Below are 27,753 nucleotides of genomic sequence, written 5' to 3' on the forward strand. Positions count from 1 at the left end.
GGGAACAATGTTTCGCCACCTAAAATGTGGTTTGATACTAAACTATCCTTGGAAATTGGGGTGAAAAAAGGATTTTTCGAGGCTTGGGGGGTGAGCGGAACCTCCACCTCCGGAGGTTTAGTCTCATTTTCTTGCTCTAACTTCTATCCCGCATTTTAAGATGGCGGCTGCTTTAACTGGTTCAGGCTCTTTCCGGCATCTCCTTTCCTAATAATATAAAATGATATTCTTTGTTAAATGTTAACTTTTACATCAGATTGTACATAGCTCTTAAGACGTCCTGCTCAAGACTTTATCTATATTCAAACTCTCAGACTGTATTTCCCTTTTTTGTAACTTGTGTATGTGTGGTGTGTTTGGTTCTTGCACAATCGAGGAGGGTGGAGTATTTACAGCTAACTTGAAAAAAATGTCATGGAATAAATTCAGCCTTACTAAAACTAGGAGACAGAGGAGGTTGTGGGTTAGAAACTTTGGTTTTGATGGGTTACTTTTTTTAAAGGGGTTCTGCATGGAAGGAATGACAAGGACTTGGCTTTACTAAGAGTAGACCTGATGCTGCCTAATTTTGATTTATTCAATACGTATGACTTTGGAGTTTATTTGACAACACTGATATTATGAAAGATGAAGGTTCAGTTCTTCATGGAATGTATCGAGGCTGAAATTTTGAATTTTGATTTAGTCCATCATTGCATTGTCATTGTGTGTTTATGTGAAATATAAACTTAAATCTCTGTGATTTTGAGAGGATGGAAGAGGAGAGGAAAAATTTTGTAAGAGTTCAGATTTAAAGCAAAAAGGATTAAGCATCTCTTTGACCACTTTGAAGGCCAGCAATACATTGGAAAAGCATAGTTAATACAAAGAATATAACATTAAATACGAATCAAAACCTTTTATCTGTGAGAATTAGTTCAGGCTACTAAGATGTGGAGTAGTTTCAAACCCATAGCTTTTTATGCATGTGGAACTTCAAAGGAAGGTCTCATTGATTTTTTTTCTTTTACAGGTGATACCCAGCTGCTGTGACACCACTTTAATTATTTAAAAGCCCTAGAGAGGCAATATAATGGTTAAGAATTTGAACTTTGGAGCAGAAATGCTCCAGGTAGAATTCTAGGACTGGGCAAGTTATTTGTATGCCTCTATAAAATGAGTATTTGTTACGTATGAACAATAGTTGAGTGCCTAGTATGTTCTAGATGCTAGGACTGCAGTAGTGAGCAAAACAGATTTAGGGTCCTAGATTTTATTTGTTTATTCATTTATTTTAGGATTAAAGAGGTTAGTGTGTGGCTTGGAACAGGCATATGGCATTCAGATTATTACTGCTATTTTAATATCACTTTTTAATTTTCAAAATCTTCTTAAAGAACTTTCGTAGTTTAGTACTCTTCATTAACATCAGATTGTCTTCTGTCATAAATATTTTGAAGATATGCGTAATATATTAACTAGACATAATACTTTCCAAATTGGAAAAAACAATATTTATGTAGGACTGTTGATTCAATGTACAGAAAGTTTTTGAAAGGCATGTGGCTTGGTATTTAGCTGTTACTGTCAGAATCACATGGTGAAACTTCAAAAAAAAAAAAAATCCCAGATCCAAAGAGTATTAGTGATAGTTATGGGGGATGGTTTTATTAATTTCTGTTCTAGAAATACAGGGTCAAGTAGGCATCGCTATTAGTATGGTATTTCTTGTGTTACGCACTTTTTTCTTTTTTTTTTTTTTTTTTTTAATTTATTGTTTGGAGCCCCCAAATTCCAAATACTAAGATACTTACATTCTTTGTTGATGCTTTATTGAAATGCTTATTGTTGGATTATTTTTGGCCAGTATTCATTTGATAAAGCTTTTGGATTTGTTTTTTTCTAAAGCTTACGTTAAAATATATTGTGTTTCTTAGACGAGGCAGCTTTTTCAAACAATCTTACTTGTTTTTTGCTGTATTATTTATTTAATAAGCTGTAGTATGGTTTTACAAGGCTATTTATTAAACAACAAAAATGAAAAATGGGAACTCCCAAGTTGATTAGTGGTGTTTGAGGATCATAGGCAATTATACTACTCCCATTAAACCAGGTAACTACAGTGCTTGTATTTTGGGGAAGTTTAAAAAGAATTTCACATAAAATATAATGTGAGCCAAGCCTAGAAGAGTAACTCATGTTTTGAGGGTTTGCAATGTGTCAGAATTGTTTGAAACCCTTGTATTAACTCACTTAATATTACAACTCAAGGAAGTAGGTACAGTTAAATTATATTATCCCCATTTGGAGATTAGAAACCTGAAGCACAGAAAGGTTAAAAAACAAAACAAAAACCTACCCTTCGTCTCTGATAGCAGAATTGGGATTGGAACCTGGACAGTCTGGCTCCATTCTGTGTCTTAACTGTTAGGTCATCCTTTATGCTTTTAGTATTCAAAAAGGTTTTCTTTTGCATCATTCTGCTGCTAGTAATAGCGAGGACTTAGCATTTACTGTGTACCAAACTATTTCCAAGCCCTTTATGGAAATCAGCTTATTTAATTCTCACAACAATTCTGTGAGATGCTCTTTATCATTCCGTTTTATACATGAGGAAACCAACACAGAGGTTACTTGCTACACAGCTAGTGACTGAGGTTCAGATCAGTCTACCTCAAGAGCTTAAGCTCTTGAACTCCATAGTGTACTGCTGTTCTGAACCATTTGTTTCTATTTTATCAGGTGAATGAATGTCATTTTAGTTTTACTACCTGCAATAAGCTGCTGCTCTCCTCTCCCACTTTTAAATAATGGGAACTTCACTTTATTCTTAGATCATAGTTAATTTGTGAATTAAGATCTTCACTAACATAAGTTTTGAAAGCGGGAGTGAATGTTCTTTTTGGTTGATCTCTTAAAGGACTGGGAGTTGCCATGTTCCAACTAATTGCTAGGGGTATCTTAAAATATCTTGTCTCCAAAGAGCCTATAGGCTGGATACACAGTTTTGCAGGTGTTTCTTTGGGATCCTCAAGGCTTTTCTGTAGCCAACTAAATTTGTGGGACAGTTGTGTGACTCATGGATACTGATCATGGTGACCTTGGTGTTTATTTTATGAAGAGGCACTTACCTTGACACTGTTTTCATCATCCTGCTCTTTTGCAGTGTTAATTCTAGTTTTTGTTATTCCTACGAATATAAACTTGAATACTCTTATTAGCACTGGGGGAGAAGCTACTTACAATATATCTGTTACTAGATTATATGTGAATTTAACTCATGGATTCCGTGCACCTTGTTAATCCAAGATACAGTAAATTCTTGCAATTTTTCCAAATACTTTTACTGTAATGATCCCTTTATAGTAAAGAAAACAGTAGGTTCTTAATGCTGACATAAAAATGTTTTCAGATTAAGATTTCAAATCTTAGGTTGGCTTTTGCATTCCATAATATACGTTCTTGTTCGTGGGTTTTGACATGAGTTGCATTTATATATCGGGAAATTGAGCAGAGTTCTTAATATAGTGTATAGGATCTTACCAGATATATGGAATCATTTCATTTTCTCTGGGAACAGGCGTGATTTTGAAATGTCCCTTAGGTGATTCTGAAGCCTCCCTCTGGTGAAGATCCACAAACATCGGGGTAATCATTTAACCAATACTTAACTGAGGGAAGTTTTACTCCATTTGGCACAGTAGTTTAGTCCCAGGAGATAGAAAATGAGGAAGCCTTGTCATTACCCATGAGAGTCTCTGCTTTGAGTGGAAGAAACAAGCATATAAACACATGAATAGGGGTTTGTCACCTTGTACAACTTAACTTCCAAGAATCTAAGTCAAGTATGGGAAACACTTATTTAAAAGAAATTAAGGGGAGTGCCTGATCTTTATAAGTTGAGTTCTGAGTCTTGATTTTGGCTCAGGTCATGGTCTCAAGGTTTGTGGGATGGAGCCCCACATTGGGCTCCACACTCAGAGCGTGGAGCCTGCTTGGGATTCTGTCTCTCCGTCACTCTTTCTCTGTCACAATAAATTTTTATTTTTTTTTAATTTTTTTTTCAACGTTTATTTATTTTTGGGACAGAGAGAGAGCATGAACGGGGGAGGGGCAGAGAGAGAGGGAGACACAGAATCGGAAACAGGCTCCAGGCTCTGAGCCATCAGCCCAGAGCCTGACGCGGGGCTCGAACTCCCGGACCGCGAGATCGTGACCTGGCTGAAGTCGGACGCTTAACCGACTGCGCCACCCAGGCGCCCCAGTCACAATAAATTTTTAAAAAGGGGGGTGAAATCTTTGGTTTTATATCAGATTTACCCATTACTGTTTTTTACCTTTTTTGAGAGAGATGCAGGGGTGGGGCAGAGAGAGGGAGACACAGGATCTGAAACAGGGCTCTGAGTTGACAGCAGAGAACCCAGTGTGGGGTTTGAACTCTGGAAACGCAAGATCATGACCAGAGCCAAAGTCGGGTGCTTAGCTGACTTAGCCATCCAGGTGCCCCAGATTTACTTATTATTAAAGATAGTTTATTTAGGGGAGCCTGGGTGGCTCAGTCGGTTGAGCGTTCGACTTCAGCTCAGGTCACTGTCTCGCGGTCCTGAGTTCGAGCCCCGTGTCGGGCTCTGGGTTGACGGCTCAGAGCCTGGAGCCTGCTTCCAGTTCTGTGTCTCCCTCTCTCTGCCCCTCCCCCGTTCATGCTCTGTCTCTGTCTCAAAAATAAATAAATGTTAAAAAAAAAAATTACAAAAAAAAGATTATTTAAATAATTTGCTTATGCTATATTGTGTGTGTTTTATGGTGGGTTTTATAACTATACCTAATTCTGTCAAGCCAGTAGTATTTTGAAATCAGCAAGATTAAGTGATTTTTGTTACTTTACTGGAAAATTTTATGTTGTTTGGGTTTTACTACCAACGGCATGATCTTATTTGAAATTGAACAGTGTAACTAAGAATGAAGGCATTTAGTGAATATCTTATTAGCTAAGTTATCTGGCTAGATAAGATTCTCAAAACTATCCTCTGCCTTGTTATGTGTGAAAGGGAAAAATTCGATGAAGTGTTTTATACTTTACCTAAACATCTGATTTTTATCTGCAACAATACTTTCAGTATAATCTTGTATCATTGATATTGACAACTTTTCATAGCTAGATTTGTCTTATTTGGCCTTGTAGGTTTCATTTGTGAATCACTACTTGGTTACTTGTTCGTTTTTAGAATGGAGTACTTGTTCACATTCATCCTAGTCTTGTTATCATTTCAAAGCTAATGTATGATTGGATGTTTTCAACCACAGGACTGCTGTTAATTTTTGTTTTTTCTTATCTATGAAATGCCTTGTGTGTTTTCATGTATCAAAGCTGAGAACCTAAATTTGGCTTTCTGTTTTGCCCATTTAGATAATGCCTACAAAAGAACAGCTTTGAATAATTTTAAGTGATTTAAATGGTGATCTAAAGAAAGAAAATTGTAGTATTATTCAAGACATTCTTTATATCTTGAGTAATGAGCAAGCACACTGTCTCACCTGTAATTACAGCTAAACAGGAAGTTACTATATTGTCAGTGATGTAATGAGACATGGTTTGTAGCACCTACCTCTTAATTCTTAAAGTAAAAGAAACTTTTAGGATTTCACATAAATTGTAAATTCCAAACTAAAATGATTTTAAAGTGACTGTTTCTTTTCATTCTTTAAGTCTGCAGTTCTATGAAAGTGTTCAGATCCTAAAATATTTTTGCCAGGTTTCCTTCTTTTGAAATAACTTCTGGTAAGCATACATTTCTGAAATGTTTGCTGTCTTCTTCCTTACTATTTGTGTCTACACACAGTATATAGAAATTTCACGATGTTAAAGTTAGTAAGAAAATTTTTGTTTACTTCATAGTAAACCTGGTCTTTATAAGAACAATTAGAGCAGTTCTCATCGAGCAATAATTACATAGCATTTTGTCCTATCACTCGTCTGAATATGTACCTTTATATTTTGTTAGGTTGTAAAGGCTTGGTGAGGGTGAGTTCTCTAAAAATTTCTTTAAAGGCACTCTTCTGGGGCGCCTGGGTGGCGCAGTCGGTTAAGCATCCGACTTCAACCAGGTCACGATCTCACGGTCCGTGAGTTCGAGCCCCGCGTCGGGCTCTGGGCTGATGGCTCAGAGCCTGGAGCCTGTTTCCGATTCTGTGTCTCCCTCCCTCTCTGCCCCTCCCCCGTTCATGCTCTGTCTCTCTCTGTCCCAAAAATAAATAAACGTTGAAAAAAAAATTAAAAAAAAAAAAAAGGCACTCTTCTTTCCACTTCATGGCCTCATCTCATCCAGACCCCAAAGCAGTATTTTATGTTGCTGCTCAGTATAGGTTTTAAGAGGCAAGAGATGTCTTTATAGTGCTGATTCACGTAGTTCTACAAATCTGGTCTCTAAGTCAAAAGTTTTGAAAGAAGTGGACTCTTGAGTAAAATACAAGAAATTGCCTGTCAGTAATGGCATGAACCTTTTAAGGTTTCCCAAAAGTTATGATAGGAATTGTATTTATACTGCTATCGTTATGACCTTTGGGTGATAATGTGCATGATGGATAGTGGAGTATGGGATAACAAATGATTGTGAACATAGTGATGATAATTACTGTACTCAGGGATGGAACCCATGAACTTGGCATTACCACAGTAATTTCATAAATGCTGACTTTGGTTATGTTGATCTAATGTGTAAGTAGTGGTTGTCATTAGAAAGTTCAGCAGGATGCTTAAACGATTATTACTAGAGGCATTAAATCTTACTGGACACTCATTGATATGGCTGCTCTGTAGTTTCATTATTCATAAATAGTTCTTGTATTTCCAACTTATGAATTCTTTAATGGCAGAGACCATTTCTTGTACTTCCCATCATCTCTTTAGGCCTTTGCATTTTAATGCCTTGGCTTTTTCTTCATAGTCTGGTTAGTCATTTCACCTCTAAAATGAGTAAGATGTAGATACAGTAGAGAAGCAAAAAGCAAATATTTAGCAGTATGTTTAGATTTTTAGGTCTTTTCATGTTTTACTTCTAATAGTCAACTTTCAAAGAGATCCTGTGTGCTATAATGATCAAAGCAAAGATCTAAAGATAAGCTGGGCTTTCTTGTAGGAGCCCCACAAAAGGAATGGTCATACTTCTTAATGTTTAATCATGTACCTACAATTGAGAACTCACTGCCTTAAGCTGTACCTTTTGGCTGCCTTTTGGAGAGATTTGCTTGACTCCTTATCCTATGGGTCTGTTTAGGCTCTTTTTTTTTTTTTTTTTTTTTTTTTTTTAACATTTATTTATTTTTGAGAGAGTAAGGAAGGAAGGGATAGAGAGAGGGGGCCAGAGGATTCAAAGTGGGCTTTGTGCTGACAGCAGCAAGCCCAACGTGGGGCTCAAGCTCACAAACCGCGAGATCATGACCTGAGCCAAAGCAGACACTCAATCGATTGAGCTACCCAGGTGTCCTGTTTAGGCTTTTAAATGGAATAGAGAAGCATATTTCTAAGTGAGAAAAGGCCTGGATTTTCATACTAGCTAAGTATGCAGGAAGGTTTCAGGGGAAGCAGTTCAGAGGAAGATGATCAAAAAAAAAATTTCCTCCAGAAGAACATACCATGACAAAAAAATATTTAAATTTGGTGAGGAGGTTTGTTTGTTTTATGTCCTTGTATGCCCTTGATCCATTTTAGTGTCCCTTCAGTGTGAGTGGAGCCTTTAAGCAACTCCTAGTATGTGCCAGTCTCCCCTGACAACTTCTTTTCTATTTTAGTGGTTTAATAGTTGGCTATGGGGGGCCTGGGTGGCTCACTCGGTTAAGCATCTAACTCTTGATTTGGGGTTAGGTCATGATCTCATGGTTCGTGAGTTTGAGCCCCATGTTGGGCTCTGTGCTGGCAGTGCAGAGCCTGCTTGGAATTCTGTCTCCCTCCCTCTCTGCCCCTACCCCATTCACTCTTTCTCAAAATAAATAAACATTAAAAAAAATTTTTTTTAGTAAAAAATAGTTGGGCAAGAGCCCACCTTAGTAATGCTATTCTTGGGGAAAGGGATGGTCATCATATGAAGACTTCCCAGGTGCTATATGTGAGCTGTTCTCTGGTCCTTTCCACGTTCCTCTCTACTAGGGAGCAAAGAGCTAACAGTTTCAGTACTTAGTATGATTTTACCAAAGACAGAATTACTTTTGGAAATTCATTGAGTAAGTGCTTCATTGAAAATTGATCTCAGTCCAGTAAATAGAGTTTCCTCTTGCAGTGGAATGGATAATTGTTTTCTCAGTTGGCTTTAATTTAAAGGCCATGTAACTTAAAAAATAGGTCTAGATTCACACTGAGTGTAGTAATAAGATGCAAACTAACTGAATGATTATGGAGAAACTGATCCTATGAAAACCTCAGTTTTCCATATCCTGTTCAATCTAGGGCATTTATTCCTTAAGTACAGTGGAGAGTTGGTTTAGTGCAATTGAAACTTTTTTCTTCAGTATGCCAAATGCCGTATCAAATTTTTTTAAATGCATCTTTGATGTAAGGACACCCTTTTTAAAAAGCAGCCATTTTGAAATCTGTTTCTAGATCTCTAATTTTCAAGTGTCTAGTAGATACACCACTTTTGTTTTCCTACACATCCTAAAGCTTAGTATATCCTACACTTGCATGCAGTCTTTCCTCTGATGTAAAATAGAAATCAGGCCTATTTTCGTAAGATTTTTGTAAGGGTAAAATGCTTGGTATTTAAGATATTTTTTTTTCTTTTTTTTTTAATCCTCCATGACTTAGTTCATGTTCTACTCTCACCTGAATTACTGCTAATGTTTCTTAATGTAGTTACTGCTTCTCTGTCCTTGTATTAGGGATTCCTACAATACGGAGATGAGTCTGTGATACCCACAGATTAAATTTTTGTATGGGTATATGGGGGATAGAAACTCTAATAGTTAATTTTAGAAGTGCTTGTCACAAATAGTGTTAAAAGCCAGTGTTCTGGGGGTGTCTGGGTCTGGGTGGCCCAGTTGGTTGAGGGTCCCACTCCTGATTTTGCCTCAAGTCATGATCCCAGGGTCGTGGGATTGAGCCCCATGTTGGGCTACGCGCTGAGTGTGGTGCCTGCTTAAGATTTTCTCACTCCCTCCCTCCCTCTCTTTCTCTCTCTCTCTCTCTCTAAAAGAAAAAAATTTTTAAAAGCCAATGTTCTGAATGATACCTATAGAAATACACATGGATACAAGTCTATATATATAGTTAAAATTTGAAGCCCTGCAAAACAATGCTATATATTCTTAAGACATACATATCTAGTAGTGTATAAAAATGGGGAGAAGTAGTGGAAACCAAATTTCAAATAACATTCTGAGGGGCAAGTGGAATTGGGGAGTACGTGAGGGAGCTTCAGGTATATCTGTAGCATTTTTTTAAAATTATTTATTTTGAGAGAGAGAGAATCGAATCCCAGGCTCTTGCTATCAGCACAGAGTCCGATGTGGGGCTTAAACTCCTGAACCTTGAGATCATGACCTGAGCCAAGACCAAGAGTTGGGCATTTAATTGACTGAGCCACCCAGGTGCTCCTATAGCTTTTTTTTTTTTTTTTTTTTAAGTTCATTTTGTGGGGTCAGGGAGAGACAATCCCAAGCAGGTTCTGTGATGTTCAGTGTACAGCCCGGTGCGGAGCTCAATCCCACAAACCATGAGAACCTGAGCCAGTTAAGAGTCAGATGCTTAACCAACTGATTCATACAGGCACCTCTCTGCAGCATTTTATTTTTAATATGAAGGAAATATAGTAAAAATGTTCAGCTTTACTTGTCAGCCTGGGTACACAGATTCAGGGGTACTTTTAGGATATGACCTAGTAATTTTAAAAATTGAAAGTTTTTCTAGTGTACTATTATTGTCTGTACATTTTTTTAAAAACACCCCAAATTTGATTTGCCTTATTCCTGCTTAAAAATTTCTGTGGTTCCCATTGCCTTTGGGATGGTCTTTGATATATTCAAAGCTACTGAAAGATCAAGCCATAGTTAACCTTGCTGGTCACATGTGCTACCTTCTTACCTTTACTCTTTTGTGTTTCTGGTTGGTATACCAGAATTACAAGCAAATTTTTGTAGACTGTTCTTTCATACCTTTGACTTTGAATAAGGTTCTCTGCTTGGAATGCTTATCCCTCCATCAGGACTCAGCTCAGTTGTCACTGTTTTTAAACCCAGGCAAGGTTAGTGGTTACCTTTTCAGGATTCACAAAGCATTTAAATGTCTTTATTTTAAGCACTTAAAGTTGTTGAAATGTAGTTTTTTGTTTCTGCATTGTGCCTACTTTATATTACCTCAGTCTATTAGGGAAGGGATTCAGGTTTTATCTCGGTATATTCAGACCTAACATGCTTGACACCAAATATGCACTTTTCCTATATGTGAATAAATGATGGTGAAACTTTAGCTAATAGCAAATACTACTTTTCATTTTAGAAATGGATTTAAATTAACTTCTAGTTTCTGTGATTAGATTAAAAGTTGCTAGACAGAATACATGATTTCTCCCTGCTCCCTCTAGCTTGATTTTGAGACTGTTTGATTTAGATTTCTTACATGTTTTTCAAAAAACAAGACTTGAGCATTACATTGTGCTTTAGTGGGATAAGCTCTATATAAATGGCTGTGGTTCCCAGGAACTTTCTGCTTAGAATAGGTCTCTCCTCACTCTTGGCGTTTTTTCTCCCTTGGATTTGTTAGAAGGAAACTGGAGTAGTTATCAAAGGAAATAACTATAGGAACCAGAGCAAGCTACAACCTCAGGGACTGAAATTGCATATCTTTATGCCAAGTCAGCTCTTATTATCTCTTTTGCCCAATGTGGTCTCTTTTTCTCTGGATTCACCATGTAATTTCAAGGCACATGCCTGCCAATAGCTCTAGGTCACATCCTTACAGTTAGAGAAGGAAGAAGTCTTCCCAGCTTCAATATGAAAAACCAGGCAGAGATGGATGGACCTGATTAGGTCAGGTCCTGGCTTGGCTTAGGTTACTTTCCAGCCCTTTGAGCTAATCACTGAGGCTAAAGAAACAAAATTCTATGATTAGCCCTGAGTAATGGGTGGTTATCAGCCACCATTAACCAAACACTACAATCACATGTTTTGGAGTAAGGGAAAAGCATTTCCATGAAAGCAGGGTAAGATAGATAGTTTATTGAGTAGATAAAAGGTCTTACACATTAAGAGCATCTGAGGTGACTTCTTACTGTGCTTTCTCATAATTTTTCTTGCTGAGATTTTCTTATGTATTCTCATTTGCTTATGCTATGGGCATAATGTCATGAGAATTACTTGTTATCTTAGAGATGAACGCTGGTACATGATTTGAAAGACCTGTTTTGATCCCTAAAATAACTCAGGTTGGTTTTTTTTTCAATGTTGTATTTAAAGTAGATTTTAGTATGTAAGATAATTGGCCTAATTTTAGATCTTTGATTATTACTTCAGAGACATCTTGGTCATGGAGAACTTAGAAAATAAGACACTCAGAAATTATCTGAGTAATAAGAGCCTGAAATTTTGGGAGGGAAGAGCTGAAATTAGACCTTCACTCTAAAGTTAGAATAATAATGCCAGTATTATAAAGACTTAATTTATAAATATTATGCATAAAAACTTGTTTCCTCTGTAAGAAATATGTTCTTTAACATTAAATAGGGTGTTGGTATATTCTAGGTCAACTTTATAGATTCCTGAAATTTATAATGAAGTTGTTTCAAGGTCACTTAGAGCAGCCATCGTTTAGATTGGTTTTATTTAAAAATAACTGCTTTTTTTTTCTGGCATATAAACAAATCTGTATTCAAAACATGTTTATTAAGGACATAATTTGGGCTAGATCAATGTAAGAAACGAGATAAATCTTTTATGGAAAAGGAGGGGGGGGATGGTTTAGAACAGGTAAGTTTTTAACCTTAAAATAGACCCCTTTTTTTGAACCCTTGTGTTCCTTAAGGAAAGAGAATTAAACTGTATAAATTAGCTTTTGGTTTTTTGTATTTTTTGGTGGGCCAGCTACACAGAACTTATTACATAAGCTTTGGAACATGGGGGCATTCTCTGGTCGTGTCAGTTTGACTAGACTACTTGATTTTTACCAACAATGAAGTTTTTAATGCTTTGAGATGGTGTTAAAGTAGATTCCCATCATAACAAAAGTGGCTGGTTATGGGATGTAAATAATTGCCATATGAAACCTAATCTGGCCTATGAAAAAGTCATTTGCTTAATAATGGGTAGTCAATTAATTCAAGTATGTTTCTATTTTTACTCAAAAATTGGTAGTTTTGGGCGCCAGGGTAGCTCAGTCGGTTAAGTGTCAGACTCTTGATCTCAGGGTTGTGAGTTCAAGCCCATGTTGGGCTCCCCCCTGGACATCAAGCCTGAAAAAACAAAACAAAAAATAACTTCAAATACTTGATTCAGAATCATTTGATAATTTGTAACAGTGTTTGTTTTTGTTTTTAAGTTAAAACCATACATAGTTTTGTTCTGTTTTCTTAAGTTATTTACTTAGAGGGGGGAATATCCCAAGCAGACTCTGTGCTTACAGCGCAGAGCTGACATGGGCCTCAAACCCCCACAAGCCATGAGATCATGATCTGAGTTGAAATCAAGAATAGAAGGCTTAACCAAATGGGCCACCCAGGTGCCCCCATACATAGTTTCTTTTAACCAGTTGTTTAAATATCTGTTCAGAGTTTCTGTAATTCCTACTGATCAGGATCCATGGTGGTTGGGATGAATTTTCTCCCATTCTTAAATATATTGAACATAAGAAGGTATATTTATTTAGGCAAGCATAAAGGTCTGATCTGATCTTCCGTTATCCTAAGTTGTGTATCCTGGGATTTCTGGCTGTTTTGATAACCTTAAAAACAGATGTGTGAGTTTGAGAAGCAAGTTGGCAGTGTATCAGAGCAATCTCCAACTCCCAGTTTTACTGAGGTATAATTGATTTGTGACATTTTTAGTTTTAGAGCTACAACGTCATGGTTTATGAATTTTGTGAAACAATTACAAGGACAATTCTTCTGCATTGTGGGGTTTTGTTTTGTTTTTAAATGGAGTGAATCTAGATTGATCACTGTGCAAACAGTTGGTTGTTTTCTGAAATGTATTTGGACCATGTGAGAGAGGCAGATATTTGCTCTGGATCGAGCCCCACACATACTCTCTTTTTCTAAAATAAAATTTAAAATTAAAAAAGAAACAACTTTATTTTCTGACTAAATTATCCATATTTGTTACATATAAGTCCTGGAAAGGCTAAGTACATATTTATAAATATAAGGTCTGATGGAATTTTGGAAACTGCATGTTTTACTAAGAGCAAATTTCAGTTTCTTCCAGGATAATAAACACAGTTGAGTTGCAGCAATAAGACCAAATCAAAAAGGATACCTACCTACCTAGCCCCATTAGAGATTTTTCAAGTGGAAATGAGGTCTGTGGATAGTGTGGTTCAGATACAACAGAGGATTTAGGATAGTAGAAATAAGGGCTTCTGAGATATCCTGAAAGTTAAGCAAACAACATGAATGTTGAGAACTGTCTTCAGTTCTTAAGCTGTGAAAGTATCTGATACAACTTTTCTGGTTTGGATGGCTTTTGTTGATGTAACAAGAATTTTTGTGTCTGTGCCTATTATGTTCCATGATCTGGACTATGGTTAACTTAATGTTTTCTTTTATTAGAATGTATTAATGTGAACTATGATTGTGTGTCCCTTAAAGAATGGGGTGAAGATAAACCATTGACTCTGTTTGTTTGTTGTTATGGTTATATGACCCATCATTTTCTGTTTTGGTGTAGGAACTTAGTGATTTGGCCCGTGACCCTCCAGCACAATGTTCTGCAGGTCCAGTTGGGGATGACAGTAAGTAACTCTGAAGTTGATTTGAATGGCTAATTTCAAAAAAGCTTGTACATTTTTAGATAACAGTTTTGTTTTGTTTTTCCCTAGTGTTTCATTGGCAAGCCACAATTATGGGACCTGTAAGTATTAAGAATTAAAAATTGTTGCTTTTAATTAAAAATTCAACATTGACCTAGTTATATTTAACTTAGTCTCATATTTATTTTATTAACCTTGTAATGCCGTTTTGGAACTGCCGTAGTTGTACAGCTTTTGAAAGCCCTAAAAATTTAATGAATTAGTCATTTGTTTACATATATTATATGTGTCTGTCCCTGTATTCGGGTTCTAGAGTCTAGCATCTCTATGACCTATCAAATATTTTTTCACTTTATCCTAGTTTTCTTTTGTAGTAATGTAAAGCATTGTTGCAGAGCTTCCTGTTATTTATAGACCATTTAATTTATTAGCTCTACCATGGACCTAATTCCTCTTGCTGCCAAAAATCTAAGTTTTTATTGTATTTGATGTTTGTATAGAACTTTAGATTTTTACAAAATTTGAATATTTTTAGGTAGAAAGTGATATTTTGAATACAGCAAAATTCCTTTCTATCCTGGGTAGATAAGAAACTGTATATGCTGGATAATTGAATATTCAGAATTATGGATACCATCTAAGAATTTCACAGAATTAGAGCGCAGTAAAACAACCTGGGGTAAGACTGTATCTTGCACAATACTTAATATTTTTTTTTGACTTGGAAGGCACTTTAGGATTTCTATTCTATGTATGTCTTAATCTGCTTTCTTCCCCCCCTTTTTGGTGGTTTAATCTCAACATAAATGTCAATAATGTACTTGGTGAGATAACGGTCAATAAATAGGTATTATTCTAAAAGGAGAAATGCTCTTGGAAAAGTTAGCCAGTTGATGGGTTGGATTAATAAGTTTTTATTCCGTAGTTCTGATTTTGATAACTTTAATCTTTTTTTTTTTCCATCTCCCTGTGGTCCCCCACTGTATGCCAGCCATTAAGGATAGACATAATATTTCTCATTCTTTAGGGAACTTAAAACCTGGGAGAGACCGGCAATTAAAACAAGTGTATAAGATAGGAAATTTTATGGGAAATCATAGCAGGGATGATTGAGTTAGAGTAATTGTGAAATGTTACGACCTAAAGGTAGGGAGACTGTGAGTTAAGTTATACTTGGTGGTGTTGGTAGAGGGGGGGATATTTATCTTAATAATCTGAAACCTATCTGTATTATCCTAATAGGGAAAAAAAATTAACAGAATTGTTCACTTCTAGTTATCTCAAGGACTATTCTTACTACTGTAAATTTTATTTTGCTTTAAAAATACTTACTTTGTAACAAAATTGTGGTTTATTTATTTTAAGTGAACATAGTTAACTAGTCTGGCTTTTACCCAGTTTAGTCCACAAAACAGTTTAGAAGTTAACAGTCTTCGTATTAAAACCCTGACGAGGCCCTCATTCCATAGCAGTAGCGACTGGGGATGGAGTTTAGCAGCTACCTCCCTTTTTTTATATGGGGTTTGTGTCTCACACTCCTGTCCACTTCATTTTGCCTCCCTAGATTCTGTAGGCACATGGATTTGCTGTTTCTAGAATTTTGTCATTATAGATCACCAATTCTTAAAGCAGAGTGTTCAGTAAAATGCCTTACCATTTCTACCAAGTAAAAGCTCATCTTTGATCCAGAGGGTGCTTTAAGATGGTCTCATTATAAAAATTAGTTGTCAGTATTAATAAAGCACTAAAAAGTTGGTAATCTCAAGACTTAATTGGATGGTGTGCATGATAGAAACCAGCTCTTTGACACCAGTGTGACATTTTTCTGCTGGACTCTGAGACTTCACTGTTTATTGAACTTTTGTTTCCAAAAGGTGAGGAATATACTTAGAGTAAATCAGAGTGAAGCATAAGTGAGTAGTTTATGCCAGTAATTCTTTAGAGAATAAGAGAAAATTGCTTATCCTGACCTTTTTTTGTAGCTGCTTACTTATTTGCTTTTATTTTCAGAAAACTTTGTTCATTGTATCAATGACAGTTTTCTGCTTTTAAAAACAAATACTTGATTTTCAGAACTATTTAAATATTCCCTAATGAACAAAATTTGCAGAAACTGTATTTTAGTAAACACTGGTTTTGGGTGTCAACTTGGAAATAGTTAGCAATTATCTTTACCATAGCGTCAACAATGAAACAACTCATGTTCTTATTTTGGCTTTTGATTGCATCCTTGTGATACAACATCACAGTTTGATTAGATAAATAATTGCTTTGTTTTGTTATTATGCCTAGCTGTGTGACATGCAGAAAAATGAGCTAAAACATTGGGACATTGGTAGTATAGCAATCCATGTATTTGCAGATTTGCTGAAAGAATAAATGGTAACAAAATTGCTATGGAGTACTTCTTAGGTCAGTAAAGTGATTGGCAGTGCCACATAACTAAAGGTTCCTGACTAAGGAATGGAGCATCTAATTTAAGTTTTGATGCAGAGTAACTATTCAGTTTTAGTGTATTACATTCTGGGAATGTTCTTGATCATTAAATTTATGAGGCAAAATGCTTCTAATAACCATTTGAACTGGCTTATTCTTTCTTAAGGTAAGATACTTTGGAAGCACAAATACTAATAAAAATTAAACCTTTGAAAGAAATGACAGAGCATTGCTGGTTATGTGGTTCTTAAACTTTGGTGGTGGCTGGGTTTTTTGTACTATATTGAGGACAATTCCCATTAACAATTGGAAAAGTTAGGAGAAATTAACTCCTTACTTATTTCTGGTATTTATATACTTGATTACTAATTGGAAATGGAGCTGGGAGAAAGATAATTTTGAAATTATTTGGAGAACCACACTAACTTCCACCTAATCTATGATACAGCCAAGGAAGAAAGTACCAAATTTGAATAATATAACGTCATCTTTGGCAGCTTGAGCAGAATCAACTACAAAACCCATCTGAAATCAAATAATTGGTTCATAGGTATTGTCTTATTGGTCCATAAAGGTTATTTTTCAACTTATTTTAAGTGTATTATGTCAGTTTCTGCAAAGGTTAATGATACATGAAAACTCTTCCCTTCATGACCTTTTAAAAGGAGCTTTGTAGTCCAAAGGAAGAGTAGAGGAAGTGGAAAATATAAGTAAGTTATAAATATGTTGGATAATAGTAAATGTACAGAAAGTACAGAAGAAAGGCAACAAGCGGATTGAACTAAAGGAAAGGCTGTATTATCTTTTTAAGGACATTTAAGCTTAAGATGGATTCTATAGTGTAGGTAGGATCCTAGAGATAAAGATACAGATGCAGATAAGAATATTTCAAGTAGGAACGCCTGGGTGGCTCAGTCTGTTAAGTATCTGACTCTTGATTTTTGGCTTATGTCATGATCCCAGGGTCGTGGGATCAAGCTTTGTGTCAGGCTAACGCTGTGTGTAGAGCCTGCTTAACATTCTCTCTCCTTCTGCCCCTCTCACCCCCACCCGCTCGCACATGCTGTCTCTCTAATAAAAAAAATTTTTTTTTCAAAGAATATTTCAAGGAAGAGAAAGAAAGAAATAATAGAAAAAGGAGATGTGAAACATTTTATGTGCAGTAAAGAGCACATTTAGGAGAATAGGTAGAAGATGAGACCAGCTATATTAGTGGGAATGAGTTCATAAAGCACTTTATGTGCTTAGGAGTTTGTACTTTATCTTGAAATCTGTGCTGGATTTCAGGCAGGGGTGCAACTTGTATCTTAAGACAACTTCAGAATTAGGGTGAGGGATAAATTAGAAGAAAAAGCCAGAGTGAAGACAGGAATACCAGTAGTAAACCATTACCATAATGTAGAAAAAAGATGTGAGATCTGGAGCGAAGGTAGTGGTGGCAATGGACCTAAAGGAGAAGCAGCTAGTTGAAGAGAATTTAAGGATCTTTAAGATTGATAACTGCTTTGATCACTGATGGTTTGTGGTTTGAGTTTTGGACACAAGACATCCAAGAATAAACATTCATGAGCATTTGAATATATAGAGAGAGAGAGAGAGAGAAGGACTCCAGAGTTACCAGAATAAGTGCGGATCAGGAGATAGAAGCAGAAGATGGATCTTTGGGAATACCAACACTTTATGATTGCCCTAGGGGAGGAATACAGACACTGAGAGGAGCCACTTGAACTAATTGGAGTAAATCCAAGGTGTAGAAGGTTTATAAAGAGATCAAGTATAAATTCTGGATTTGGGTCAGTTTATAATCAAAATATTCCTGTTTTAATTTCTTTTCTGTTTGTTTTCTATTTATAGTAACTTTGATATAGAGCCTCAATCTTTAGATAGCATAGTTTGGTTGGTTTACCCCTGGATCTTAAGATTTTACCAGTTTTTCCTTTTTGAGTTGATGGAGTTGTAGTGTTAAATTGTAACATTGAAATATTTTCATCCCATAAGTTTTTTTTTTTAACAAGTGAAGTGAAATTTGGTTTTGCTTAAATCTTATGATTAGGTTGCCTTTATTCAGAAGCAGTGAGATTACAGCACTTGGGATTGTATGAAAATTTAGAATTTCTTTCTTTTTTTTCTTTTTTTTTTTTTTTTTATTTATTTTGAGAGAGAGTGAGAACATGAACAGGGGAGGGGCAGAGAAAGAAGGAAAGAGAATCCCAAGCAGGTTCCACACTTTTCAGCCCAGTGCAGGGCTCAATTCACAAACTGAGATCGTGACCTGAGCCAAGATCAAGAGTCAGATGCTTAACCGACTGAGCCACTCAGGTGCTCCTAGAATTCTACTGTTTAGGATTACCGTAAATTGTTAACTGTACACTGTACAAACATTTTCAGTATTAGTCTTATAAAAGTGTATGCCATTTGAAGCATCTACTCCCAGTTGATGTAGCTGTTAAAGATCCATTAATCTGGTAAATTCAGATCGTATTCTGGTACCTTGCTTTGATTTTTGTCTATACTTCACAATGCTGCTTTGCAGTTGTAGTTTTTCAAATGAAAATTTTGTAAACAATATGAAAAGAAAGGACTTGGGCATTATGAAAGGATTCAAACTGTAGTTTTTTTAATTTTATTAGTTGTATGTTTCTTTGAACTTCATTTATCATCAGTAAGTTGACATTTTTCCTTCAACTCGCAAATATATCCCATTCATTTTTCATAATACCTGCAACATTTCATTATATGTCTCTTTACCATACTCTTAGCCCATCAAGATAAGAAATTGTTCTCAATGTCCCTTCTACATACCTGATCTATAGAAGGGAGTTAAATTAATTCAGCTATTGTTTATTTTACAGCGGGCTGGGGGATTAAATGAACACTATAAAAGTGACAGATCTGGAAAAGTTTTTATTTGCCTGATATCCAGAATGAGCATAGTAAAAGGCTTATATTAGCACTATGTACATACTCTTCTAATGGAGAGAAATAGATGTTGGTAATAACTCACTATAAACTTTGAAATACATCTTCAGGTCGGCTCTTAGCATATCTAGAAGCAGTTTTATATTTTCCTTAACTTTTACCTTAAAGTTTTTTTACTAAGTCACTGTCTTTTGTCCTCACTTTCTGTTCCATTGTTGATAGTCTTCATAAGACCTGGGGTTTCAATCTTGGTTCTATCCTATAGCATTCACCTAAGTTATTTCTTCAAGTCCCTTTATATTTGTCCATAAAATGGGAACAATGATATCTTTTTCCTGATATTGGTTAAATTAAATGTAAAATTCTAGCAAGTAGTGTTTCCCAAAAATTACTTCATACTAACATTGTCTAATAGGTATTTACTAAGAGTCCTTCGTACTCAAATTATAATCAAAACGAGGGAGGAAGAGTGATGCGATAGCTTGAAATTTTGTTTTCTTTTGAAGTGGAAGAACAAATATTCTACATTGTTTTCCAAATATTGTAATGCTGTGTGTTGGTTTGCTGTGGGGTTTTTAGTATGCTTTTGAAGAAAAACTTCCTTGGTTTTAAATGAGGATTTTTGAGGGGTTACTGGCTGGCTCAGTCAGAAGAGCACGTGACTCTTAATCTCAGGGTTGTGAATTCAGCATTTTGCTTTGCCAGTAGCCAGAGTGGTGTGTTGAAGTACAAAGCCTTCTGTGTTGTATATATGGTTTTCATTAGAAGAAATAAATATAAGACCTTATTTTCAAATTCATGTTTGATGTATAATACTTTTATAGACCTTATTGCTAAGTATACTTTTCCTTTGTGAAAGTTGGGATCTAGAACACTTAGTTTTTGGGTAATTTTTCGGTTCTTTGGTGACCTACGTAAAATGGGATCTAAGTAAATAAGGGTTCATTGTTCTATAGTAAATTTTGATTGTGTATTTTCTAGTAATATGAACTAAATTGTGGAATAGTTTAGATTCTATTGCAGTGTAAACAGTGGGTAATTTGGGTCCATATTAAATGCTTATTTAGAAAATAGAAATGTTACCTGCATTATTTAGCAGTAATATTTTAAATATCAGAGTTAAGCAAATTTTTCTTTTCACAGAATGACAGCCCATATCAAGGTGGTGTATTCTTTTTGACAATTCATTTTCCTACAGACTACCCCTTCAAACCACCTAAGGCAAGTATTTATCCCCAAAATCCATTAGTATACATCAGTGTTTTATTTCAAAGGAATAGAGTATTCTTAGAAATTAAGATTCAATGTAATTCAAGGTAATTGGCATGTATATGTAGGGAGTAAGAATAATTTAGGTTAAATACATATTGAGGCTAATACGTAAGCTAAATATATAATACAGAATGCTCTTAATCTTTAGTTAGAAGAGCAGCTAGACCTGGATTTGAACTTTTGTAAATGGAGATAAGGATTTATCCAATGTTGCAAAGCTCTGATACATTATGTGGAAGTTTTTTTCCCCCCCTTTATTGTGCTCATACAGGTTTTGGATTATTAACCTCTGTAAAGTAGTAGACTTCAGGTATTCAGCTTTGTATTCATTTGCATATGTTGCAGCCTAGGCTATGTTTGTTACGGCTTAGACAGGCTATATCTTTTAGGGGTTTGGGTTTGCATATATAACAATAAATCTATCAAAGCTTATAGTTGCTTAATGCACGAAGGTGACTGGTTTACAGTTATTAAAAGCATTTGATCCTTGTCTTTTCAGAGCAATTAACATAAATCCAATCTATATGAATACCTGTAGAAAATAGCAGAACGTTGGCACTTCAGCCATCTTTGCAGTCATGTTATAGGTGTAGTATGACAGTTACTTCAGATGAAACACTTTTGTGATATTTAAAATTATTTTATGTACTATGGAAACGCACACTAAAACACATACTTTTTGTAACTTGATACCTTAAATGAGTTGGTCTACAAATTTGGTGTACATTCTGAAGTTCCTTTATTTATTAATGAATGTTAATTAGCCTTCACAATGTTCTTCTTGATACTCATGACATGGTAGAGCGAAAGTTAACGTTCAGAATATCCCATCATATCATTGATAGTAAAATTTTTGCCCCAAAGAGTACATTTTATTTTAATGAAAGAGAAGGATCCCCTGAAAGATCTTGATCAGAATATCAGATGAGTTTCTGTAATTTTTAGTCCTACTGTGTATGTAAAGTAGGTTTTAGCCATTTGATTGTGTGTATGTGTGTGTGTGTGAGAGAGAGAGAGCAGGACAGTATTTTAAGCCTTGCTAAAAATGAAAGTCTTTTATTTCAGATTAGGATGCTTATTTTTACTTGGGGAAAAGATACCTAAAAAATTTTTTTAATTTATTTTAGGTTGCATTTACAACAAGAATTTATCATCCAAATATTAACAGTAATGGCAGCATTTGTCTCGATATTCTAAGATCACAGTGGTCTCCTGCTTTAACTATTTCTAAAGGTAAAATACTTTCAGAGAAAGTCTTGAGCTGCTCAGATTCATAGTCTTGGAAAGGTCTCTAGATCAATTCTGGTCTTCTAATTTCAGTTGGGATCTATTATATGACATCTCTAATAGGTTTGTCCAGTCTCCACAAGAATATCCCAGATGGAGATGGAGTTCCTCCATCTTTCTCCATTTTGAATGACTGTGGTGGTTTTTATGTCACTTCTCCCCCGCAAATGAAATCACCTACCACAGAGTGACTACTCAATGGGAAGGAAGTGTACCCTGTAGTAACCTTTGGGTATTGGTGTTGGCTTAGCATACCTTAAGGTATAAAAAATGAGGTTTTTAATGTTTGTTGCTAATTAAGACAGTGTTTCAGATAGGATTGTGCAGTGAATTTGTATCTACTAAAAAGGTAGTGTAGCATCTCCCAGACTTTTATTTGACTAAAATCACTGTTTTGGAGAAGAAAGAAAATCCCTTATAACACTTTGCAGTGTCTGCCACATAATAGGCATACAAAATGAATTAGATACATGCTCTGTAATGCTTGGTATCATCCAGGTTCATGAATTGAACAGGTCAGAGTAAGAACTAAAGTTGTGAAGGCTCGTTTAGTAATAGAGATAGAGAGGTGCCTGCGTGGCTGGCTTAGTCTGTGGAGCATGACTCTTGATCTTGGAGTTGTGAGTTCAAGCCCCATGTTGAGTGTAGGGATTGCTTAAAAATAAAATCTTCAGGGGCTCCTGGATGGCTCAGTCGGTTAAGTGTCCACAACTCTTGATCTCAGCTCAGTTCTCAATCTCAGGGTTGTAAATTCAAGCCCCACGTTGGGCTCTCCGCTGGACGTGAAGCCTACTTAAAAATATATGTGTATGTATATAATAAAATCTTTTATTAAAAAAGGAATGGAGATCTCAGCATTTATTTAATCAGTACTCTTAGTTTATAAATTCAAGGAGACAAAACACAATGGAGCAGTTGGGAGTTTATGTGAAACTCCCCCAAGGGCAGGGAAGAGAATGGATTTCTTTTTTTTTATTCTTTTTATTTTCTTTAATGTTTGTTTATTTTTGAGAGAGACAGAGGGAGGGGGAGATACAGAATCTGAAGCAGGCTCCAAGCTCTGAGCACTCAGCATAGAGCCCAATGTGGGCCTCGAACTCAACAAACCATGAGATCATGATCTGAACCGAAGTTGGAGGCTGAATCAACTGAGCCACCCAGGTGCCCCCTTTCTTTTAATATATATATATATTTATTTAATAAGTAAACTCTACCTCCAACATGGGGCTTGAACTCCACAAACCCAAGATCATGGGTCTCATGCTCCTCTGACTGAGCTAGCTAGACACCCTGAGAATGGATTTTTTTGTTATGCCCAACCGCTGAAAATAATACTGCATGAATGTTCCCCACATTATTCTTTATAGATTTCCCCCCTCAAAGTACCAAGAACTCCACAGCTTATTACTAATGCCACTTAACTTTAAACTTTATGAAAAGGATAATAAACTACTACCGCATTGTTTGAGTATCTTGGAACTCCTGAGTTTGGCACTATTTTCGTAGCTAGTCAGTACTAAACTTGATGCCAACAAAGTTCTATTTTTGACATTCCTTATTGTCTCCTGTGAAGCAAAATGTCTGTAAAGCTGTGTCTCATTGACCTTAAGATACAAACTAATAAAAAATCTTTTGAGGATTGGGTGTTTTTTTTTTTTTAATACATGTTTCTAAATACATTTTTATCTAAATTTCCAATGCTAGGTAACACTTTTTTTTCTTGCAGTTCTTTTATCCATTTGTTCACTGCTATGTGATCCAAACCCAGATGACCCCCTAGTGCCAGAGATTGCACGGATCTATAAAACAGACAGAGATAAGTAAGTATATAGTAGAAAAGTGATTTTATTTTTTTAATGAGTTAGGCTTACACTCTGCTGTAAGTTGTGGCAATGCCAAGAAGACTTGATGATTATTGCTGGTAAGATAATAATTAAAATGTGCAGAAAGCTAGTTTTTGAAATGTGAGTTTTTTTTAATAGGTTTTTAATTTATGTGACAATGAATAGCCCCCTCTAAAATGTTTTAATTTCCCAACATGTTCAGTTCTTTGTCACTTACTAAGTTTTTGGAAAGAAAGATTTTTCTTTGTCCCAATTACATTTTTGAAACAAATAACTGGTACTATTATAAAAACGTGGTCTAAATTCCTCAGATATTTGAATTACCTTTATGTACTACTTCACCATTATAACTTTGTTGTATGTTATGATTAATGCTAAGTATACTTGTTCAATTAGGTACAATAGGTTAGCAAGAGAGTGGACAGAGAAATACGCTATGTTGTAGGGTAAGAGGATCTGCACTCTATGGTGCGCTTATTCATGGTACTGCCAGCACTTGAGTGCTGCATGCTTAAAGGCACTGTCTTAACTAACCGAAGGTAACAGATGTGACAGTTTTCTGAAAACTGTACATTTAACTGCTTGATCTCTGTTTAGCGTGAAAGTATACCCAATAGTCATTACTGCTTGAGAGTATTTGCATGGCAAAGCAGTTATATATAGCACTAGTAAGAAATGAAAGTTTAAATAGTATCTTTTTCAAACTACCATGGTATTTAAATTTTAAAGTTGGTATATTTTAACCTTTATTTACCAGTACTTTATGGAATGTGGTGATTTAATTAAAATTTGGCCAAGAGATCATAATATAAGGGGAAAACACTTTTAATAAAGCCTCCAAGCATCTAAACTAAATGTTCATTACTGACAAGCATGCATTAATATCAGCTATACTTTGTGGCTCCCTGTATGCTAAATGAAACCTTTGTTTTAAAGTGCTGGCTTTTTGAGAGGGTGTCCTTAAATGAGGTAACCATGAATGGTAGAAAGAACTTCTATATGCTAAAGTTTAGAAAAGTGGTTGAACCATGTTTAGTTCTTGGTTTGAAATGAAGCTAGTTAATATTGCATAAAGTTCAAACTGGAAATAGAAATCTGAAAGTTCTCCTATACCTTTGATGTTGTATTCATTTCTTAAGGCTATCACTGTATTTTTTGTTGGTAAGTAATTTATGGCATGGATGTAATACAGGAAGAAATTGATAGCATTTATCAATATGAATGATAATCCTCAGTAATAAATAACCTTGCTCGTGTGTGAGTTATCTGTTGATCTTTTTAAACAAAGATGCCCCCGAGTTGTACTACTAGAGATTCTCATTAAGTCTCAAGTGGGACTTGTTAGCTCCAGTCACACTTTCTAAAAGTAACACATACATGTTCCAATTAACACATACACGCCACTCACACCCACCTCTCTTGAAAAGTCCTTTCTTCAAAACCTCCTTCCCCAATGTCTAATCTTCTCCCTGTGCTTTAAATCTCAAATGTAATTTCTGGTATTACCAGTTTCTCAAAGTCTAGGATTCAGATAAAATTGTTTAGTTCCAACTTTGGAAATTTCTGTAGACTGTGTGTGCCGTTCTGACATAAGTCCATGATCTGTAAAATAATTTTTTTAATGTTACAGTTAGTTGAAGTGAATACTAATTATAGGATTTTCTAATAGAACATTTAACTCAGGGAAGAGAAAAGGTCTTTGATTATTTTTTTTCTTAGCGTCCCCAATCTCAATACCACCTTATTGTGTTTATGAAAATATTTTCAGTCTATTGGAACATTCTAGTGGAAGCATAAGATTTCCATTTCCCACATTGCTTTGAGTACCAATGCTATTTCTCCCTTGTTGGCTTAATTCTAATCATAGCCATAAGAGATAACTCCATGATGAGTTTGGAGGTAAAATAGAAATCTTTCCTTTCAAATATTAAGAATTCTTTAACTTTTTAAGTAACATCTTCTTTATTTGCAGGTACAACAGAATATCTCGGGAATGGACTCAGAAGTATGCCATGTGATGCTACCTTAAAGTCAGAATAACCTGCATTATAGCTGGAATAAACTTTAAATTACTGTTCCTTTTTTGATTTTCTTATCCGGCTGCTCCCCTTTCAGACCTCATCTTTTTTAATTTTATTTTTTGTTTACCTCCCTCCATTCATTCACATGCTCATCTGAGAAGACTTAAGTTCTTCCAGCTTTGGACAATAACTGCTTTTAGAAACTGTAAAGTAGTTACAAGAGAACAGTTGCCCAAGATTCTGAATTTTTTTAAAAATGGAGCATGTGTATTATGTGGCCAATGTCTTCACTCTAACTTGGTTATGAGACTAAAACCATTCCTCACTGCTCTAACATGCTGAAGAAATCATCTGAGGGGGAGGGAGATGGATGCTCAGTTGTCACATCAAAGGAAGCAGCATTATTCTAGCATCCAGTCTTTTTTAAGCCTTCCACTGTTAGAGATTTGAGGTTACATGATATACTTTATGCTCATAACTGATGTGGCTGGAGAATTGGTATTGAATTTATAGCATCAGCAGAACAGAAAATGTGATGTATTTTATGCATGTCAATAAAGGAATGACCTGTTCTTGTTCTACAGAGAATGGAAATTGGAAGTCAAACACCCTTTGTATTCCAAAATAGGGTCTCAAACATTTTGTAATTCTCATTTAAATTGTTAGGAGGCTTGGAGCTATTAGTTAATCTATCTTCCAATACACTGTTTAATATAGCACTGAATAAATGATGCAAGTTGTCAATGGATGAGTGATCAACTAATAGCTCTGCTAGTAATTGATTTATTTTTCTTCAATAAAGTTGCATAAACCAATGAGTTAGCTGCCTGAATTAATCAGTATGGGAAACAATCTTTTGTAAATGCAAAGCTGTTTTTGTATATACTGTTGGGATTTGCTTCATTGTTTGACATCAAATAATGATGTAAAGTTCAAAAGAGTGAATATTTTGCCATGTTCAGTTAAAAGTGCACAGTCTGTTACAGGTTGACACATTGATTGACCTGATTTATGCAGAATTAATAAGCTATTCGGATAGTGTAGCTTTAGTATGCTGCACATGATACTGGCAGCCCTGGAGTTCATAGATGGACTTGGGACCCAGCAGTTTTGAAACGTGTATATGGAGTTTAAGAAATTTATTTTCCAGGTGCAACCCCCATCTAACTAAATTTTTTCTTCACCTTGTACACTTGACAGCTGAAAAAACCATAACATGGGAGTAATAATGGGTCAAAATTTACAAAATAAAGTACTGTTCTGGTGTGGGAGTTGTCATGAGGCTGTGTTGAAGTGACTTAACTATGTGGGATATTGACTATCCATTGAAATGGATTTGTTCAGCCATTTACATTAATGAGCATTTAAATGCAACAGATATCATTTCAGGTGACTTAACATGAATGAATAAAAGTCAATGCTATTGGATTATTTTTTGTTTGACAAGTGCTATCTGTGCCACTAACTTAACTTCTGTAGTAACAAGGGCATTATCATTCTTCACCCTTCCTAATCCTGACGCTATAGTTTTACTTTTTTCGTAGTTTTGATTTGTCCATTGCTTTCTTAAAATCTTGTGTTTGATTTTTAGCACATCTGTGACTTTTCTCCACTTCCACATTTTTGCACTGCTTACACTTATGTGCAATCTTATTCCTTGTCTGCACACAGATGTGGAAAGCTAGATATAAAATAAATGTTAAAGCTTGATTTTTATAAACATTTTAATATGTAGTTTGGACATGGTTTATTGACTTAAGATTTTTCTCTAAACTGCAAGTGAAATGCATGCCTTCCGAAGATGTTCTGGCTTTGTTAATTCTGTAATTTAAACATTTCATTGAGAAATATCAACCCAGCTATACAATTTTCCAACGAGTGAATTTTTTTCATTTCATCTTTTACTTAAAAAAAATTACTCCTTAAAGGTAGATGTCATACTGTTAATGCTATTTTGGATTCAAATTACAAATGAAAAATTAGTAACCTACCTGCTCCATAAGGTAAGAGATCCTGTTCTTTTGCTCTTTTTTCAAAATAATTCTGA

General features: G+C 35.4%; 1 protein-coding gene across 4 annotated transcripts in view; it reads left to right on the forward strand.

Moving 5' to 3' along the window:
- UBE2D3 (ubiquitin conjugating enzyme E2 D3) overlaps positions 1-27,137 on the forward strand; it is a 29,513-nt gene extending 2,376 nt beyond the window's left edge. For 3 of the 4 annotated variants that reach the window (XM_040477265.1, XM_040477272.1, XM_040477257.1), the window contains exons 3-9: positions 13,846-13,909; positions 13,997-14,028; positions 20,426-20,503; positions 21,682-21,787; positions 23,568-23,661; positions 24,082-24,131; positions 25,658-27,137. In XM_040477265.1, the coding sequence (XP_040333199.1) occupies positions 13,846-13,909; positions 13,997-14,028; positions 20,426-20,503; positions 21,682-21,787; positions 23,568-23,661; positions 24,082-24,130 (423 nt within the window). In that variant the 3' untranslated portion in view covers position 24,131; positions 25,658-27,137. The remainder of the gene's footprint in view (positions 1-13,845; positions 13,910-13,996; positions 14,029-20,425; positions 20,504-21,681; positions 21,788-23,567; positions 23,662-24,081; positions 24,132-25,657) is intronic. The other variant, XM_040477280.1, reaches the window with a different exon arrangement.
- Positions 27,138-27,753: the final 616 nt, after the last annotated feature.

Source organism: Herpailurus yagouaroundi, unplaced genomic scaffold (genome assembly GCF_014898765.1).
Source record: "Herpailurus yagouaroundi ecotype Mexico unplaced genomic scaffold, PumYag 28, whole genome shotgun sequence".
Classification (NCBI taxonomy): domain Eukaryota; kingdom Metazoa; phylum Chordata; class Mammalia; order Carnivora; family Felidae; genus Herpailurus; species Herpailurus yagouaroundi.